The sequence below is a fragment of the Platichthys flesus genome, chromosome 4 (genome assembly GCF_949316205.1).
Source record: "Platichthys flesus chromosome 4, fPlaFle2.1, whole genome shotgun sequence".
In the NCBI taxonomy this organism is placed as follows: Eukaryota; Metazoa; Chordata; class Actinopteri; order Pleuronectiformes; family Pleuronectidae; genus Platichthys; species Platichthys flesus.
The window spans coordinates 780,748-799,043 of record NC_084948.1 but is presented as its reverse complement, the minus strand read 5'-3'; the positions used below and the strand labels follow the sequence as shown (position 1 = coordinate 799,043).

At 39.7% G+C, this 18,296-nt stretch overlaps 1 protein-coding gene and 2 pseudogenes across 1 annotated transcript; all 3 read right to left on the bottom strand.

The window, feature by feature from the left end:
* Nucleotides 1–1,285: 1,285 nt before the first annotated feature.
* Nucleotides 1,286–14,049, bottom strand: LOC133951890 (uncharacterized; annotated as a pseudogene).
* LOC133951956 (uncharacterized) lies at nt 2,770–12,706 on the bottom strand (annotated as a pseudogene).
* A 2,609-nt stretch (nt 14,050–16,658) lies between the features above and the next one.
* On the bottom strand, nt 16,659–17,805 carry LOC133951955 (uncharacterized). Its single transcript, XM_062386213.1, has 2 exons — nt 17,019–17,805; nt 16,659–16,662 (listed from the first exon to the last, which is right to left on the bottom strand). The coding sequence occupies exons 1-2, from the start codon at nt 17,801–17,803 to the stop codon at nt 16,659–16,661; spliced, it is 789 nt and encodes a 262-aa protein (XP_062242197.1). The 5' UTR covers nt 17,804–17,805.
* Nucleotides 17,806–18,296: the final 491 nt, after the last annotated feature.

Genomic DNA, 18,296 nt, shown 5'->3' with positions numbered 1-18,296 from the left:
TAAAATCATAGTGCCACCTGCTGGCTACAGGAAGTGAAGCGTTTATCTTGCAGCAGTGCGCAAATGCATGCAACGCTGAGACAAGCGCTTGGTCATCGAACGTTCTCTCTTCCCCGACCGCAACAGACTTGAAATTGCCTGTGCTCGGGCCCGTTAGTGATACAACGTAGCACTAGATATTATTTTTTTTCTCCGCTTAAACTAATTGGCTTTTTGAGGGCTTTAATGTGCTCAAAAAGTTGTAGGAGTTTGCAGCAAATTCGAAGGAGGCGTAAATTTACCTATTCTGGAGTATTTTGAAAAGGGCGTGGCAAAATGGCTCAAGAGCGCCACCTACGGAAAAGCCCCTCATTCAGCATTCACCGATCCTCAAAAAAAACATAGACTATTGTGTATCATGACTAGATGCATAAAAAAGTCCATCAGTGCATTATGAATAACGCAACAGGAAGCCCGGCAGTTTGACTTTAGTGGCCATTTTGGTCATATTCCACATTTTTTCTTTAATGTACTTGTCGTACAGGTTTCATCAGATCACTTTCAAATTTAGACGATCATCATCACAACAAAATGGAGATCTAAAGTTATTGAAGGATTTAGTTTTTGCAAAACCGTCTGATCGTGGTGTGGCGTTAAAATTTGATGAAACGCCATGAAAACATAACCTTCCATATTTCAGACATATTTTGTCCAATTGAGTCCAAACTAGACACATACAACAAGAGTTGTGCCCAGAAGATATCGGTGCATAAATTGTGACTTACAATCACAGCGCCCCCTGGTGGCAACAGGAAATGTCTTGTTTTTGGTACATGTTATATATTTATGTACTAGTCGGAGAGCTTTCATCAGATCAACTTAAAATTTAGATGAGACTCTACAAAACAAGATGAAGATGTAAAATTATCAGAATTTAAACTTTTCATCAATCCGTGTGACCATAGTGAGGCTTCCAGTTTGAAGAATGAAAACACCTATAACTGGCAGATGTGCTGCAATATTTAGTCACTAGATGGCAGTGTCAGACAATGGTTTGTGTTATCAATGCATTAACAGACTGTGTTTACAGGGTGGCCAACTTCAGCGGAGAATTAAACCTTTAACAGCATTGCTCAAACTTTGGTTTTAGTCTCAATCGCTAAGTTCTTCCTTCATGACAACTCTGAGGGGGGTGTACAGGTGTATCACAGCTGTGATGACCATGTTGTGTCTCTTATGGCAAAGCAGAAATATTAAACACAGGGTTCTTTTCGAAAGTGTATAAAATCAGAAAGCAAAAAATACACATTGTTCTAATAAATGTTTATTTTTTTAACCAACCATAATGAAGATAGACATTAACTCTTATACATGACACTTTGCAATGACCACCACCACTAAACAGTTGGAGGTCATATTTAGTTAAGGGAGGAATTTAGAAGTGTTGTGTAGATGACGATGCAGTCGTCCACATGTTGACCAGCATGACGCTGCAGATCTCCACCATGTTGCTGCTGAGGACATCAGGTGCTGCAGTTCTTCATCTATGAAGACAAAAACAGCTCTGTTAAACAGATTTCAGATAGAACTGTTGTACTGTGGTCTTGGTTTGTAACGTCATGGTTAAATGTAAATATTTTAAGTCGATTTTGAAAAAACTACTGAAAGAAATACAACATTGTACAAATAGAGAAAATGTATTTTTACCTTATCTGTAATATTCAAGGTGATAATCTCCCACAGAGCTATTGATAACAGTCCACATCAAGTCTCTCCACTTCCCTCAGTATGAAAACATAATTTTATAATTAATTGAAGAACTGTTTTTACACTGGTCGTCACATTAGTTATTTGTGGGACATTAAAATATTATTCCAATATATGTACAAAAATCAAATTAACCATGTCTTTTGGCTCAATGGTTGCATTTAATGGACAAATACTTCAACATTTCATATGTAGTCAGCAATTGGTATGAATTAGTTCAGTGGTGTTTCTACATTAGGAAAACCAGATGTAGATGGCGCTGTTGTGTAGAAAGTTCAATACATCTGTTCTTTGTGGAAAACTATATTTATTGGATTTTATATGCAATATAGCATGAATGTGTGTGTGAATAAACTTGACTTACAAGCTTTATAGTCCTGTTTTGGAGTCCAAATAATTTGTGTGGTTTCTATCAGTGTTCTAGCTCTGGGAAAAGTGAGCGTCTCTCTTGCCGTCCATCTCTGCTCTGTACCCCTCTATTGTGGGCGCAACTGCACAAACTCAAGCGTTTTGTCATGTAAACACCACTAGGCATGAATCACACTGTCCAAAGTGAACTTTGGCTCAGGGGGCAGAGCTGAGACACTTTCAAATTGCCGCATGAAAGCTGCCTAGCAACTACAGTGGCATGTTGGAATTGGGACTCCATCTGCGAGCCTATTGACTGCTGGGTTTCATCTGTGTCAACATGCTAACTGGCTAATCCCAGTGAATGCTAACTGGCTAATCCCAGTGAACAGTCAGCTGGTGTTGTCATCATAATATCCACTTCATTAAGGTGGCAGCGAGTCCTGACATCAGATGTTGTCAGATCCATTGACAACATCAGGAGCCACTATCAGGATGTATGCCATACACAAATATGAGAGCAAGGACAACGCTGAATTGTTTTAATGCATAAAGCATTTCATTTGAAGAGATTACATATATGACATTATATGCACTTTGTATTTGCAGTAATAAAAATCAGATGACACGTATTCGGATGTTGTTGTGAATGGACAAACGATTAATATGTCTATGTAATATCATGGTGCTTGTTTATTGAAAAGCCATTCATGTCTATAGAAATCAATTACATTTGCTTGAATAACAGTGTGATTGAAATGATAGGACATGATACAGTGGGGTCATCATCATCAAGTCCTCTACAATAACATGCCATTGCGTTAGCACAACATTGTAAGATCCACTGTCAGCATCTGAGAACCCCATCTTGAGAAGACAAAGAATATAGGGTTAAAAAACACTTCAATATAGTTAGTGAACGTACTTATTTATTTTGCAAAGCATAAAATTACAACATTGTACAGTGTTGTGTAGTAAATTAACTATTATGCCAGTTGAGTGTACATTTGCATATACATACCATTGTTACCTCAATTGTTTCCACAAGCATGATCAACTTCCACAGTCATGTGTGATGAAGTCGGGCAAGCCATCATCTTCATTCACTGTTAACATTCAATTACATTATCTTGTAGGATGACACACAAAAACGTCCAAATTAAAAAGTTCAGTGATGATATTATCGCACACCAAACTTAATTTTGTTATGTATTGCTTAGTTTACAGTGGACATTGTGGATGTAAATTATATCAACTTCATTGGAAAATGTATTTTGGGAAATAGGTCTTGCATTGTTGTTTTTCAAATGTAGTTAACATGGGAAAGGCCTTTCATGTTATCTTATGTCATCAAGTCAGGACACCGCAGGGAATTGAACCCTGTCTCCAGTAAACTGGGAATTCCATCCGGAGCCTTTAGATCAGGGGTCTCCAACACGTCGATCGCGAGCTACCGGTAGCTCGCGGGCAGGTTTTCAGTAGCTCGCCTGATAGGTTGCCCGAAAAAAATTTAAAAAAATAACAATAATAAAAAAAATTTAAAAAAATTATATTCCGACGACAGTAAATGCACCTCATCTCACTTACATTCACATATATGTCACATTGGTGTCCGGTGTAAATGTAGCCAAAGTGACGTTGTGACGTTGAGTGACGTTGTACGCTCGCTAAGCTAAAGTGAGGAGTTTGGTGGTATTAGCAGAACTTTACACAAACAACAAAGATGGAAAACCAAGGTGGCCAAGTCAAGAAAAAGCAGAAAACATACAATTTTCATTTGGAGTGTGAATGCGAGTTCTTCTTTACTAGCGTGAAGGTGTGTGTGCCTCATATGCGGGAGCAGTGTTTCGGTCGGCAAAAGAGGTAACGTGGAGCGCCACCACACTCAAGTCCACGGTAACTTTGCACGGGATTTTCCAGCAGGCAGCACTCTACGGACTGAGAAAGTGAACCAGCTGAAAGCAAACCTTAAAAAACAGCAATGTTTATTCATCGGACCGACGAAGAAAGCCAACGCGGCCACGGAGGCATCATTTAAAGTGGCGCACATTTTGACAAAGCACAAGAAGCCATACACCGATGGCGGGATGGTGAAGGAAGCAATGACAGCGGTGGCCGACACATTATTCAAGGACCATAAAAGTAAGACTGAAATCATGTCCGCTATCGCTGATGTACAGCTTGGCGCAAACACAGTGGCACGGCGAGTGTCTGCGCTCTCTGCCGATGCAGTGGGTCAGTTGGAGCGGGACATGATTAAATGCAAATGGTTTTCAATTCAATGTGACGAGTCGGTGGATGCGGCTGATACCGCTCAGATGGCTGTGTTTGTCCGGATGGTTTTTGAAGACGCTTCCACTAGAGAGGAGTTTTTGACGTTGCTTCCACTAAAAACCACAACCAGAGGAGTCGATATTAAGTACTTCGTTGAAAATAACGTGCCTATTGAAAAGCTGGTGTCTATTACAACAGACGGCGCACCAGCTATGACAGGACGCCACTCAGGATTTATTGCACTGTGCAAGGCCGACCCGGACTTTCCTAAAATTGTGAACTATCACTGCATCATTCACCAGCAGGCTATATGCGCCAAAGTCATGAGATTTGATCATGTGATGACACCTGTCATTAAGATCATCAACTCCATTCGCGCAAAGGCCAAGCAGCACAGAAGCTTCAAACTGCTCCTCCAGGAACTGTCTGCTGAACACAGTGATCTCCTTCTCCACACTGAGGTGAGGTGGCTGAGCCGAGGAAAAATACTGCATCGCTTCTGCTCATTGCTGAACGAAATCAAGGCTTTCATGGAGTCAAGAGAGGAGGACACTACACTTTTGTCTGATGCTGAGTGGCTGCTTGATCTTGCGTTCCTGACAGACATGACAGAGAAACTCAATCAGCTCAACACCCAGTTACAAGGTAAAGACAGAACAATTTCTGACATGATCAGTGCTGTTAAGGCTTTTAAAGCAAAACTGTCTTTCTACCTCCAGCAACTGAAAAACAAAAGACTGCAACACTTCCCAACAGTAGTTAAGATGTTAGATAGCCATGCAGTGGCTGACTTTGTTTTGGATGTCAATAAATATTGTGACCTCATGTCAAAGCTAGGCCAGGAGTTTGAGGATAGGTTCAATGATTTTGATAAGCTGGAGCCATGTGTGGCATTCATTGCCAACCCATTCATGGAGGTAGACATCACAGAGATTTCAGTAAAGATGGCTGAACTGTTCACTGTCAATCCTGTGGAGATGGAGATGGAGGTTATAAATTTCCAGAATCATGTTCAGCTTAAGTCTCAGCAACACTCACAACATTTCTGGAGCCTTGTAGACCCAGAAAACTACAAGAACATTCACCAAGCAGCACTTAAAATTTCTGCTTTATTTGGTTCGACATACCTTTGTGAAGCTGCTTTTTCTGACATGAATGTCATCAAATCTAAATTCAGAACAAGACTGACAGATGAACATTTAAATGACTGTATTAGAGTGAACCTGAGTGCATACACTCCAGCATACACCTCTTTGGTGGACTCCATGCAGTGCCAGTCATCTCACTAAGTTTTAAAAAGAGTGAGTGTACTAATGTTTTCTTGGACCTTTGATGTTGAGTTATTGAGTTATTGTTATTGAGTTGAGTTATTTTTGATAAGCATTGTGTATTGCAATTTCACACGTGTACAAACAGAAGGACTCCATGCAGTGCCAGTCATCTCACTAATTTTTAAAAAGAGTGAGTGTACTAATGTTTTCTTGGACATTTGATGTTGAGTTATTGAGTTATTGTTATTGAGTTGAGTTATTTTTGATAAGCATTGTGTATTGCAATTTCACACGTGTACAAACAGAAGGACTCCATGCAGTGCCAGTCATCTCACTAAGTTTTAAAAAGAGTGAGTGTACTAATGTTTTCTTGGACATTTGATGTTGAGTTATTAAGTTATTGTATTAGAGTTGAGTTATTTTTGATAAGCATTGTGTATTGCAATGTCACACGTGTACAAACAGAAGGACTCCATGCAGTGCCAGTCATCTCACTAAGTTTTAAAAAGAGTGAGTGTACTAATGTTTTCTTGGACATTTGATGTTGAGTTATTAAGTTATTGTATTAGAGTTGAGTTATTTTTGATAAGCATTGTGTATTGCAATGTCACACGTGTACAAACAAAAGCTTAAGTCAGTTGATTAATAAATATGTGCGATGTGATGCAAGTAGCTCTTGGCCACTTAATTTTTTTCTAAGTAGCTCTCAGTTGAAAAAAGGTTGGAGACCCCTGCTTTAGATTTTTGACATCACAATCAAGGTATAGCAAAACCTTATCATAAAAGCATTTGTGTGTACACATTGGTGAATAATCAAATTAGAAATCTGTTCAATAGACGGGATTGCATTTTCAGTGCAAGGTTGAAAATGAGGTTTGCTAATAATTTGAAGAAATGCTTTTATGATGCAGGGAAAAAACCTCAAACAAAACACCTATCTTCATGAAATGACAATACAAGTGCAAATACCATGTTACTTGTGAAGTACCATTGAAATGCTACCAAATTCGTTAGTTTATAAAAGTGTTAGTATGTGTAGTTACCTAATGATGACTTCTGTTGAGAAAAACAAACAACAACCTAACCACCTACAGCATTTGTTGTACATTGCTTGTCTCACAACCTAGATGTAAAAGAACATGCAATCCCCTCATGGTCACTAAAATATGTTGGCACTACCACAGTGTCTATATCATAATATGTTGTTTTTATGTAGATATGATCGATTAATGTACCTTTTTCAGTTGTTACTTGCGTGACATGTTGTTTATATCCCTTATCGGCCATAAAGGCAACAATACTAGAAGATTTCAAAATGTTCTCATTAAAATCTCCTATTACAGCAACTGTGGTACTCATTGGATCTAACCAATCAGTTAGCATGGTCAGACTGTCTTTGAATTCAGCAATAGGATAGGATGGCGGTCGGTAAAGAACTGCTATCACAATCCTGAATGTGGTGTAGTTGTACACCAAACATTCCAAACTTAAATTTGGTACTTTTATGACGTCATAGTGTAAACCATCAAAACTATACATGCCAACTCCACCATGTTGTTGTTGCTGTATGGTTGCCATTGTGGCATTACGGGTATTATAACTTGAACTACGTGGCTGGTTGTGAAAGTTGTAACCTTGAATGTTAACTGATTCATGTACAAATGTTTCAGGAAGCCATGTTTCTGTTACAGCAATACAGTTAAGTTGCAAATGCTGTATACATGACACCAAATCTGGAATATGTGGCTGTAAACTTTGCACATTCATTAAAAACAATGTGAAACTATGTGTGTTTAGATGAATAAATTTGTCTAATGACTTATTTGCAACCAAGAAGGGAGGCATGTTGTTAATTGCATCTTTAATGTCATCTTTGCAATATAGGACCTTCTCTTCAAAATCCTGTATAACCAACCCAGACAAACTCCTAACACGGCTTAACGCCACATAGGCCTGTCCAGCTGCAAAGATTCTTTTAAGACAAACAACTGCTGTATCAACTGTCAAACCCTGTACTTTATGAACGGTACATGCCCAAGCAAGCTTGAGGGGAAATTGCCGGCGCAAACCGCCCTTAGTGGTTACTCTTTCCTCCTCTGCTCTTATACCAGTAGAGGCCATTGCTATGGCTTCAGGGTATGTACAGCGTTTTCTGATTTCTGCACCGATTGTAATATCATCAAACTTGACATAGACAGTTTCTGGAAAGTTGCCAGGATCACTTGGGTAAATAATATGGGTGACAGTACGACATACTCCATTTACCAGTCCATCTGCTACGTCGACATTCTTAATAAGCATAACCCGAACACCTATTCCCAAAGCAAGTAATGCATCCAAACACGTCTTTTGTACTCGTGAATGATGGCCATTCATCACCTTCAACTTCCCTGTTGTCCTACAATTGACAAAATCTTGAGCCTTAATCTCGACGAAATCAGGACAAGTCCGGGCAAGTTGCACGACGTTATGTTCAATAACCTGTTTGTTGGTAGAAAAGATGTGCAAAGCACAGCTTGCTTCACCAATTTCACATTGTTTCAAAATGTTAATCAGATAACATTCGGGTCCCTTTTGAGCGTGTTCTCACTCTGTTCAACAGCTGAGCAAACGCTTCATCTTGTTGCCTTACTACTGTGTGTAGTTCTACAACCTTGAAAATGTTAGCCCACAAATCAATACCAATATTGTGTATATAAAGCGGTTTCCCTTTAACAGGAGGCAACTGGAAAAAGTCTCCCACCACAACTACACTGACATTGCCAAATGGAGCAAAGTCACGACATTGTTTCATCTGACGTAATCTTCCAAGCCAACAGGTTGTGACTCACCATGGAAATTTCGTCAATGATCAACATTTGTAAACTACTGTATTTTGAACGCAATGAGTTTATCTTTTCTTCCCCAAGAGGTATGAATGGCAAACGCACGTCTATACCAATGCTTAAAGCACTGTGAATGGTGCTGGCATGTAAATTGTGTGCAGCTATCCCTGTTGGTGCAGTTAACAGCACACAAATGTCGTCTGGTTGCCGACTCAATGGTGACATTAACCTTGTCGCTTCATACTGAATAGCCTTTATTAGATGGCTTTTACCAGTACCTGCACCACCTGTAATGAATACATGCAATGGGTGTGGCTTATTCCCCACTGCCTTAGCCAGGCACCACTGCTTAATCTGATAGAAAATAGACCTCTGTGTAGCATTGAGGGAACGGATTAACATCAAACCATCTTTCTGGCTCATGACATTATTTCTCCTTTCTAAAAAACCAACTTGTTCACGTGTCACAGCTAAGTCTGGAATGAGATCAGTGTTCTCCTCCAACCCCATATCCTCAGCAGCACGTAACTGTACACACTAAACGTTCAGATTCTAACTCTGGGCACAAGTTGCACCATGCGTCCTCTACAATTCCATCTCTGTCAATGGTATTGTGGACGTTATCCAGTACATCTGCGTCCATCTCATATGCTTTTCTATGTACGTCAACAAGTGATTTAACAGCATGCATTATTCCATCATCAAGTTTTACATGGCCTCCTTTGTCAAATGCTTCAAATGTCATAAAACCCGCTGGTCTAAGTTGTACATCAATGCGATATGGTAAAAACAGCTGCAAAATGCTTTGATAGAACAGCTCTGGACTCTTGGTTTCAGAAAAGCGTACATAACGAAGAACAGCAGTTTGGCTTTGACTTCTTTTCAGAACATACCCACAGTCATTGAATAGTGCAATTCTATTCTTTGATTGTTCACTTTTTGACAAGACACAATACTGTGATGCAAACGTGGCTATACACACATCATTAAAAGTGCTGTCTTAAGGTCTGCTCTTGTACCTATCAAGTAAGCTAGTCATCCAAATGTCATCTGTGCTAAGCTCCTTTGCAGACGCCTTCTGTTTTAAAACACTTAAAGGCAAACTCATTTTGACAACATTTTCTCCTACTGGCACAAATACAACCTTTCTGGAACATTCTTTAAGATGCAAATTCGCCAATCTATAGACAGCTTCCTGAGCAGAGACATCCCTATTATGCAAGTAAACACTTCCAAGGCTTTTCAGTGCATCTTTTGCACTAGCATTGCCCTCCTTGGTAGCCTCCCTGTGTGCATTGCCCAGTAACAATCCCATTTCCCTTTCCCCCTTGGAAATATATGTAATGATGTAGACAACACATGCATATGCATCTGCAACAAATTGAGTGTCAAGGTTAGCATTCCAGATTTTTAGCAGTATTTTGCTGTAATGATTAATCCACAGTGCATTAGTTTGCCTTTTCAAAATTATTTCAGTTTTTTTTCCATAGCTGTTACAAGCTGCTTGCAAGTTTGTTTGTGTTATACCTAATTGCACAAACAGCTGTTGTACAGTTACACCATCTGCTTTACCATCCAAAATTGCATCTTTAAGAGTATTTAAAAGTTTGACTGCATCCTCCTTTGTCATAATGTGTGTGTTGGCTGTGTTGCAACAACATGAAGCTAAACTGTTTACCGCTTCTACATTACAAGTACATGCTTTGTCATTGTCATTTTACTGCTAACACAACGCGAAATAAATGTTTTGTCAGATGGCAAACGTGGATACGTGAAACGACACACTGTCCCTTTCTTTTTACATGACTTGGAGTGGCGTTTTGAATGTGTTTGAACAGAATTAACGATTTCTAGCAATGTTTCATCTTCTGTGGGTAGTTCACATGTCACATACTTGTCTATAAATGCAATAACCTCCTCATCTGTGTTTTTGTCAATGACGGGAGCATCCTGTACCCAAAACAAACCATGAATGTGTGGTGACCCACGTTGCTGAAATTCAACACGATAGTAATAATCCGTTATTTTACCAATGGGATTACAAGGTGACATCAAAACTTCCCTTAAAAAACAATGCCATCTGAAATCAAACAGTGTTGCAGCAGTGACAGGATTACGACGTAACAGTTCACACCTGTCTGCCCATTCTAGCTCCTCAACAGTTTCTGTCCTACCTTCCTGTCTCAAAATGCTTGTCAGAAGGTTCTTCCAACGCATATCTGCACAAGAAAATGAAGCGAACCACGTAGGAATGCCAAGTTGACGGACACATGCCAACAGTTCAGGTTGTGCTCCTTGCCAAAAAGATGGTGTACCTCTAATAGGCTTAAGAAATCGAAATCCATCATCATATTCTAACAAAGTCTTCAAACCCTGCTCATTATTCAACACATCTGTAGGTAAAAAATTTCTTTGTTTTCAATTGAGAGATTAAAAAGGATTGTAAGAGGCTGTGCTACAAAATCAGCTGCTATTTTTAAAAAGTAGGGCTCTATTAAATCAGGTCCAGGGGATTTTCTGCTAGCCAACGTTTTGAGGGCTTGATGCACTTGCTGCACAGTAAAAGGTAAGAAATTAAAGGGTTCTCCTGAAAACCTTGGAGCTTCTATGCAGGGAAACACAGGGGCAGCTCTCGTAGAATCAAACAAAGAACCAGATAATACAAAATGATTGTTAAAACAATTTAAAACCTCAGTTCTATCATAGACTGGGACCGAGTCTTTTAGAACAAATATCGGAAGAGCCGGGGGACTTTTACTTACAGATATAGATTTAATTACTTTCCAAAATTTCTGTGGATTATTAAGGTTCTCAGTTGTGACAGATAAATAATATTCAGATTTAGCCTTTTTAATAAGAGTAGTGCATTTGTTCCTTAGTTGCCTGAAAATAGACCAGTCCGAGGCAAAATCACTTTTTCTGGCTTTGGCCCATGCCACATTACGTCGATGGATGGTATCTGACAACTCTGGGGAAAACCACGGATTATCTCGTCCCTTAACCCTGAATTTCCCGATGGGGGCATGTTTATTTACAATTTTCACAAAGTGTTCCTTAAAGAATGTCCAAGCTAACTCCACGTCCGCCAAAAGACCTATGTGTCCCCAATTTACCAAAGACAAATCATGATGAAAAGCCTGTTCATTAAACATTTTTAAATTCCTCTTGAAAATAATGCGTGGCTTACATTTGGGGATCTTTGTGTCTCTGCAAATAGCAACAACACAATGATCACTTAAATCATTGCAGAAAACTCCCAAGGATGAGAATTTATGAGGAACGTTTGTGAGAATTAGATCAATCAAAGTGGACTTTTTAGATCTTTTAAGATTTGGCCTTGTAGGTAGGTTGACCAGCTGGATAAGATTAATAGAGTCACAGAAAGATTTAAATTCATCCGAAACTGCATTTAGCCAGTCCCAATTCAGATCTCCAGCCATTAAAAGCTCATTATAATTTAATTTCGACAAAAGATGCTGCAATTACGATAATGCCTCCTTTGTGGCAGATGGAGGCCTATAGCACCCGACAACAGTCATAGAGAGGGAATTTGCTATTTCCACCTTCAATGCCAAAAATTCAAATTGCTTAGAGATAGACTCAGACAGAACAATTGAAGCATCAAATCTTGATTTAACGAAAATGGCTACACCACCGCCTTTCTTGGGCCTATCACTACGATAAACATTGTATCCGAGTATGCTAATGTCTTCATTTGTAATAGATTTTGTCAGCCAAGTTTCTGAGATGACCACAATGTCTGCATCTGTTGATCTAACCCAAATTCTGACCATGTCCATCTTTGGTACTAAGCTGCGCACATTAAGATGAATACATTTGAGACCAGACATTAATTTAAAATCAGCGGGAGTCTGGATACATTGCAATTCAGGACCAGGGTTTGAATGCACATCTCCAGACAGAAGTAAGAGTAGTACAATTATCACTGCTCGTCTCACATTACATTTTGAAGCAGTTTTTTTATGTGTTAAAGCCAGGCAATGCCTTTCCTTAAGGGAAAAAGTAAGATTATATAATGTAAAAAAACGTAGAAGTTTAGGTAAGTCCCTAGGTGGGTCCGACCACAGGTTTGAGGCCCAGACCAAATCAGACTGTGGTTGCTGAAAATGCCCAGCAACATTAGCATTAGTGCCACTATAGTGAGTGTCTTGCATGCTCGACACATAGCTACTCACCAAGGGGCAATTCCTTGGAGTCAGGTCCCAAAATGTCAACAAACATACTAAAGTTAAGAATAATGCCATTGTCTTTAAATTACTGAGTTTACTATGCTAGCTGCTGTTGCTGGGGCCTTGAGATGCTAGCATGGCTGCTGCTGCTGGGGCCTTGAGATGTTAGCAAGGCTGCTGCTGCTGCTGGGGGCTTGAGACGTTAGCAAGGCTGCTACTGCTGCTGCTGCTGCTGGGGCCTTGGGAGTTGGCAAGGCTACTTCTGCTGCTGCTGAGGCCTTGGGAGTTAGCAAGGCTGCTACTGCTGCTGCTGAGGCCTTGGGAGTTAGCAAGGCTGCTACTGCTGCTGCTGAGGCCTTGGGAGTTAGCAAGGCTGCTACTGCTGCTGCTGAGGCCTTGGGAGTTAGCAAGGCTGCTACTGCTACTGAGGCCTTGGGAGTTAGCAAGGCTGCTACTGCTGCTGCTGAGGCCTTGGGAGTTAGCAAGACCATTACTGCTGCCTTTGTTCTAGCCCTTCAGAGTCCAGGTCCGCATTCATTTCATGTGATGAATGATAATATCCTTAATCCAGTGTGCTCAATGAGTAGCCGAAACAAAATAGCGCAAAAAATGAACAAAAAATGAACAGAGACAGAGAGACAAACTCACATACAACCTAACATGCTGCCATCTTGGAGCCCTCATGACTGCATGTGTGCAAGAACTTGTCACTAATACATTTATCTGCAAGACAAGCCATTGCATCACTCTTATTATAAGAATGTTTTATACAATGTAAAACTTGATGACAAAACAACATTCCATGACAAACACAGCACACAAAGTCTGGTCCATGTTGCATTTTCTCTGCAAATTGCTGCATAACATATTCAAGTTCTTCTTTCTTAACTTTCTTTTGCTGCCTTATGTTTATTATATGCTAAAATATGTATCTTATGCTCAGGATTTTCGTGATATTTCCTTTTACTAAGTGCCTTGACATACAGCTTATGTATTGGATTTAAATGGTACTTCGCTAAACTCACTGCTTTAACATTTTGTACTTCCTTATGCTTTTCTCCTTAACCATTTCTCTATGGGAAAGATTGCGTTTATACTTTGCTATGCTTTTGTCCTTTACCATTTCTCTATGGGAAAGTCTGTGTTTATACTTGGCTATGCTTTTGTCCTTTACGATTTCTCTATGGGAAAGACTGTGTTTATACTTTGCTATGCTTTTGTCCTTTACCATTTCTCTATGGGAAAGACTGTGTTTATACTTTGCTATACTTTTGTCCTTTACCATTTCTCTATGTAAAACATTGTGTTTATACTTTGATATGCTTTTATCCTTTACCATTTGTCTATGAACAGAATTGTCTTTATACTTTTCTATACTGCTTGTCTTTACCATCAGCCTATGAACCATATCTCTCTTATATTTAATCATACTACTCTCCACTAGACGCTGTTTATAAAAACCATTTTGCCTATATCTGTCTATGCCTTTTTGATTCAGTTTTTGTCTGAGCAAACCACTATCCTTATAGCGATCCAAATGTCTCTTCAAATCTTTTTCTCTCACACAGACATTACCATGATATGATTCGGCACGTTTAAAGTTCATCTTACTATTCACATGTTTTGAAATACAGTATGTTTGTTTAGCTGTAAGATTTGAAGAACATCCTGTTTCTATGTTTACTTTTCGCCTACACATGTATTGGGTCTCACACTTGTCAACTTTACACCGTCCAGAACAAACCAGAGTTTCCTTGCATTGTACACACATCACTACCTCAAAATGATTATCAGCATAGTGCTTCAAATATATGCTTTCATCTGACACTTTACTTTTACAGGTAAATGATTGCCAAATCCCACCACCATAGCAATGTATATCTAAACCAAATGCATTTGCAGTAGCTTGAATTTCCACATTAGTGGCAGGATGTCCAACATATTTCACTTTTGATTTGCAAATGTAATCTGCCAGTGACTTATATTCTCCATCTAATAACTGCTTAAGATCACTTCCACTCTTTTCCATATACTGTACTACAGCACGCCTGACCTTCAAATGACGTTTCTCAGAACCACTGATAACTTGTGTTATTGCCCTAAAAAAACTGTTGTTATCTCTATGTGAGCTTTCTGTCTTACACACATCAAGAAGGTTGGGGTTCTGCTACATCTATTTTCTCAAAGTCAATATCACACTTGTTACATAAAGTACGTGCAACTTTTAAAGACAATGGCTTAAATTTTAAATCACTATTCTCACTGGTAGACAATAGACTTCCATCCTGTCTTATGACATTCACAGAATTAACTGAATGTGAAAATGTAGTCATTGATGAAGAAACTACATGATCGTCCTTACTATCTAAACAATGCGCTTTTCCTTTAATCCGCTGTCTTAAAGTACGACCTGTTACGGAAATTAAATTTTCTTTGCGGTAACCATAACAGCTTCCCCCTTGAAACTGCTGTGCACAAACAACTGTTTCACAATGACTGCCATTACAGTTTTCAAGATAAATCCCCTGATTTGAAAATAGATTGTTTATGGAACTGTATTTTATCCAGAGCTTGTTATGAAATGTAAAAACATGTACTCCAAAATAATCTGCTACACCTTGAATCTCTATTTCTGTAGCCCATTTATCAACATATTTCATTTTAGAAATGAGAAGGTAGTTATCCATTGTCTTGTAGTCACATCTTAAACGACTGTCATATGCACCATCGCTGTTTTCCAAATGCTTACAGACAATCGCACGTACTTTTCGATGATGTTTTTGGGTCCCACACACAGCTTGACTAACTGCCCTGAAAAAACAATTGCCATCATGCTCTTTGTTTACATTTTTGCATGGCACACCTAAATCACCAACTTGAAGTGATTGCGCCATAACTTTCTCTGATTGTACTTTTATCTTTGTACACAAGACTTGTACAACATCACTGCAAAGCGGGGCGAACTGAAATGTTGTAATTACAACATCACTTACAAAAACATCATCTTCATCAGATGCATATACAGTAGCATCAACATAATCTGATTGCAACTTTTTAAAAACACAGAATTCCTCTGTTGCATCCTGTGAAACTGCATTTGTGTTTATGTGACACTTTCCTTAGCCAAAGTATGTGGGACCACATCCTCATTGACTGGTGGAATGGTTATTGGACCAAAGTGCATGAAATCTTCCTCACTTGAATCTCTCTTACAGACACGAACACCTGAAATCTCAAACAATTTTTGTCTGTTTGACACACTGTTTGAAAACAGGCTTAAGTAATCAAATACAAGGTCAAGAGAAGTAAAATATACAACCACACTTTTCCCACCACCATCTCTCATCCCATCTTTGTTGCGTGCATGAGAATCAATGACGGCATAACGTCCATTGTGAGCTATGATTGCAGATGTATTATCACCCACTGTGAAAAAGCACGCATCATATATCTTAAACATGTCTTGTATTCCACATTTTAAAGGGCAAAGCACACCTGCATCTATCAACTCTCCGGCAACAACATCAACCTCTCCAGATACAAAATCTCCATACACAATTGTAAAAGTGTGTCTTTCAACAACAATCTGTGTAGGAAGATCTGGAACACACAACAACTGAGACTCCCCACTGTTCCTTTCGTCAACACTTAAATCTGTATAAAGTTGATCTCCCAAAACGACAACCTTGTCTAGTTCAGCCGTTGTCCATGAAAACACGCTTTCAACCTTATGCCATGCTATTCCAACCAGACTGATAGCCATACACTGTTTTCCAACATATGTGATGTGCTCATCAGCCTGATGAAATGATCCAATGACAGACTGTAAGACGCTTTCATGGGCAACAACAAAACAATCCCCTACATCCTCATATCTACTGTCAATGTCAATGATGCTGTCTCCACCAACTCTCACACTCTCTGTCACAATTGTCATTGCATCTGTGGTGACAGAAATGGTACTGTCCCCACACACTGCCACAGTGTCTGTGACAACTTGCACATCATCTGTTGAGACAGAAATGCTGATGTTCGCATCCACTGTATCACACTCTGTGCCACCTGTTACAGCATTTGTGTTGTTGGAAAGGCTGCTGTCCATACACGCTGGAGGACCAAATGTCACGCCCATCACCTCATTTGTTGTGACACAACCACTGCTGTCCACAGACACTGTAACATCCTCTGTGAGAACTGCATGTTCATCTGTGTTGCAGGAATTGCACCTGGCCAAACACACTGATCCACCAAATGAGACAACTGACAAATCATCTGTTGCGACAGAAATGCTGCTGTTCATACCCACTGTTGCCCCCTCTGTGACAACTGTCCCATCAAGTGTCTTGCTGGATATACTACTGTACATAAACACTGGAGCACCAAATGGCTCAACTGGCACATCATTTGCTGTGCCTGAAATGCTGCTGTCCATACATACTGTTGCTATCTCTGTGGCATCTGTAACATGATCTGCCTTCACAGACATGGTACTAAGTCTGTACGTCGTCGCTTTCAACTCTTGTCTCACTTCATTGATATGTAGCATCAGGTCATCAAAGCGTGTGTTGAACACAGCAACACACCCGCCATTCCTACTTGGCAATCCAGACTCATTGCATGCGTCACAATCAACTACAACAAAGTACTGTTGGTGGCAAATGACAACAACAGTTGAACCCTTAATGTCCAGCAAACACATGCCATCTTCCAACAACAGTGTTTGCAAATCCTCATACAACTTGCTTTCTCCATTCATGTCAAACAAATCCACCTTTGGTTGACCAACATACACACTCTGCATTCTGCCAAACAGGTTGTGCTGTTCAAGTACCTTGCAGAAATGCTTGCGTTTTGCTGCACTTTCCCACCAGTACTCATCAACAGTTTCGCTCATCTTCATCCCAACAGCCTGTACCTCATCCACATCCCGTTCATTCCACTTGCACACAGGAACACAAACGTGTTTCATAGCTGCCACAACACTGCAAACAACAGAAGAGCGCACTTTACCTTTTGAAGATCTTGTTGCCCCAGCAAACGTACCTCTCACCACAGCTCTTGGAAGGGCAACAGCACACCTGCAATCAAATGGGTTAGCAATAATCTCACCATTGTCAGCCCTTTGCTTGCGTCGCCGACGTACATCCATCTCTGCCACCTGGAATAACAATGAGTAACTTTACATATATACCTCATAACACCTGTTTGTATATATCACAATACACCTAAATCTTACCATGTCCCCACACCCCAACTTGTGCCTTGAATTTTTATTTAACGTCACATTCACTATTTTTATCATGCTACTCCTTTCATTCTGAAGTAAATGACCCAATTTTTCCCCTTTCAACGTTTTTCACTACATTGTTGGAACACCACTTCCAATGACATAACATTGAAACGACACTGTTTACAACCAAAAACTGAATTTTACCCCACGAAACTTACAACACATCTAATCATACACTCATCAAAACACTTGCTGATGTTCTACATACTAAATGACAAACCTCTTGCAGCACATCTGCTTCCACACTAAGAGCGAGTCCCTTCGTCATCACCTATACAACAAACAACAATTAATGTATAGCAACTGCACATCAACATAAAAAAAACACAATGTTATGTCACTATGTCCTAAA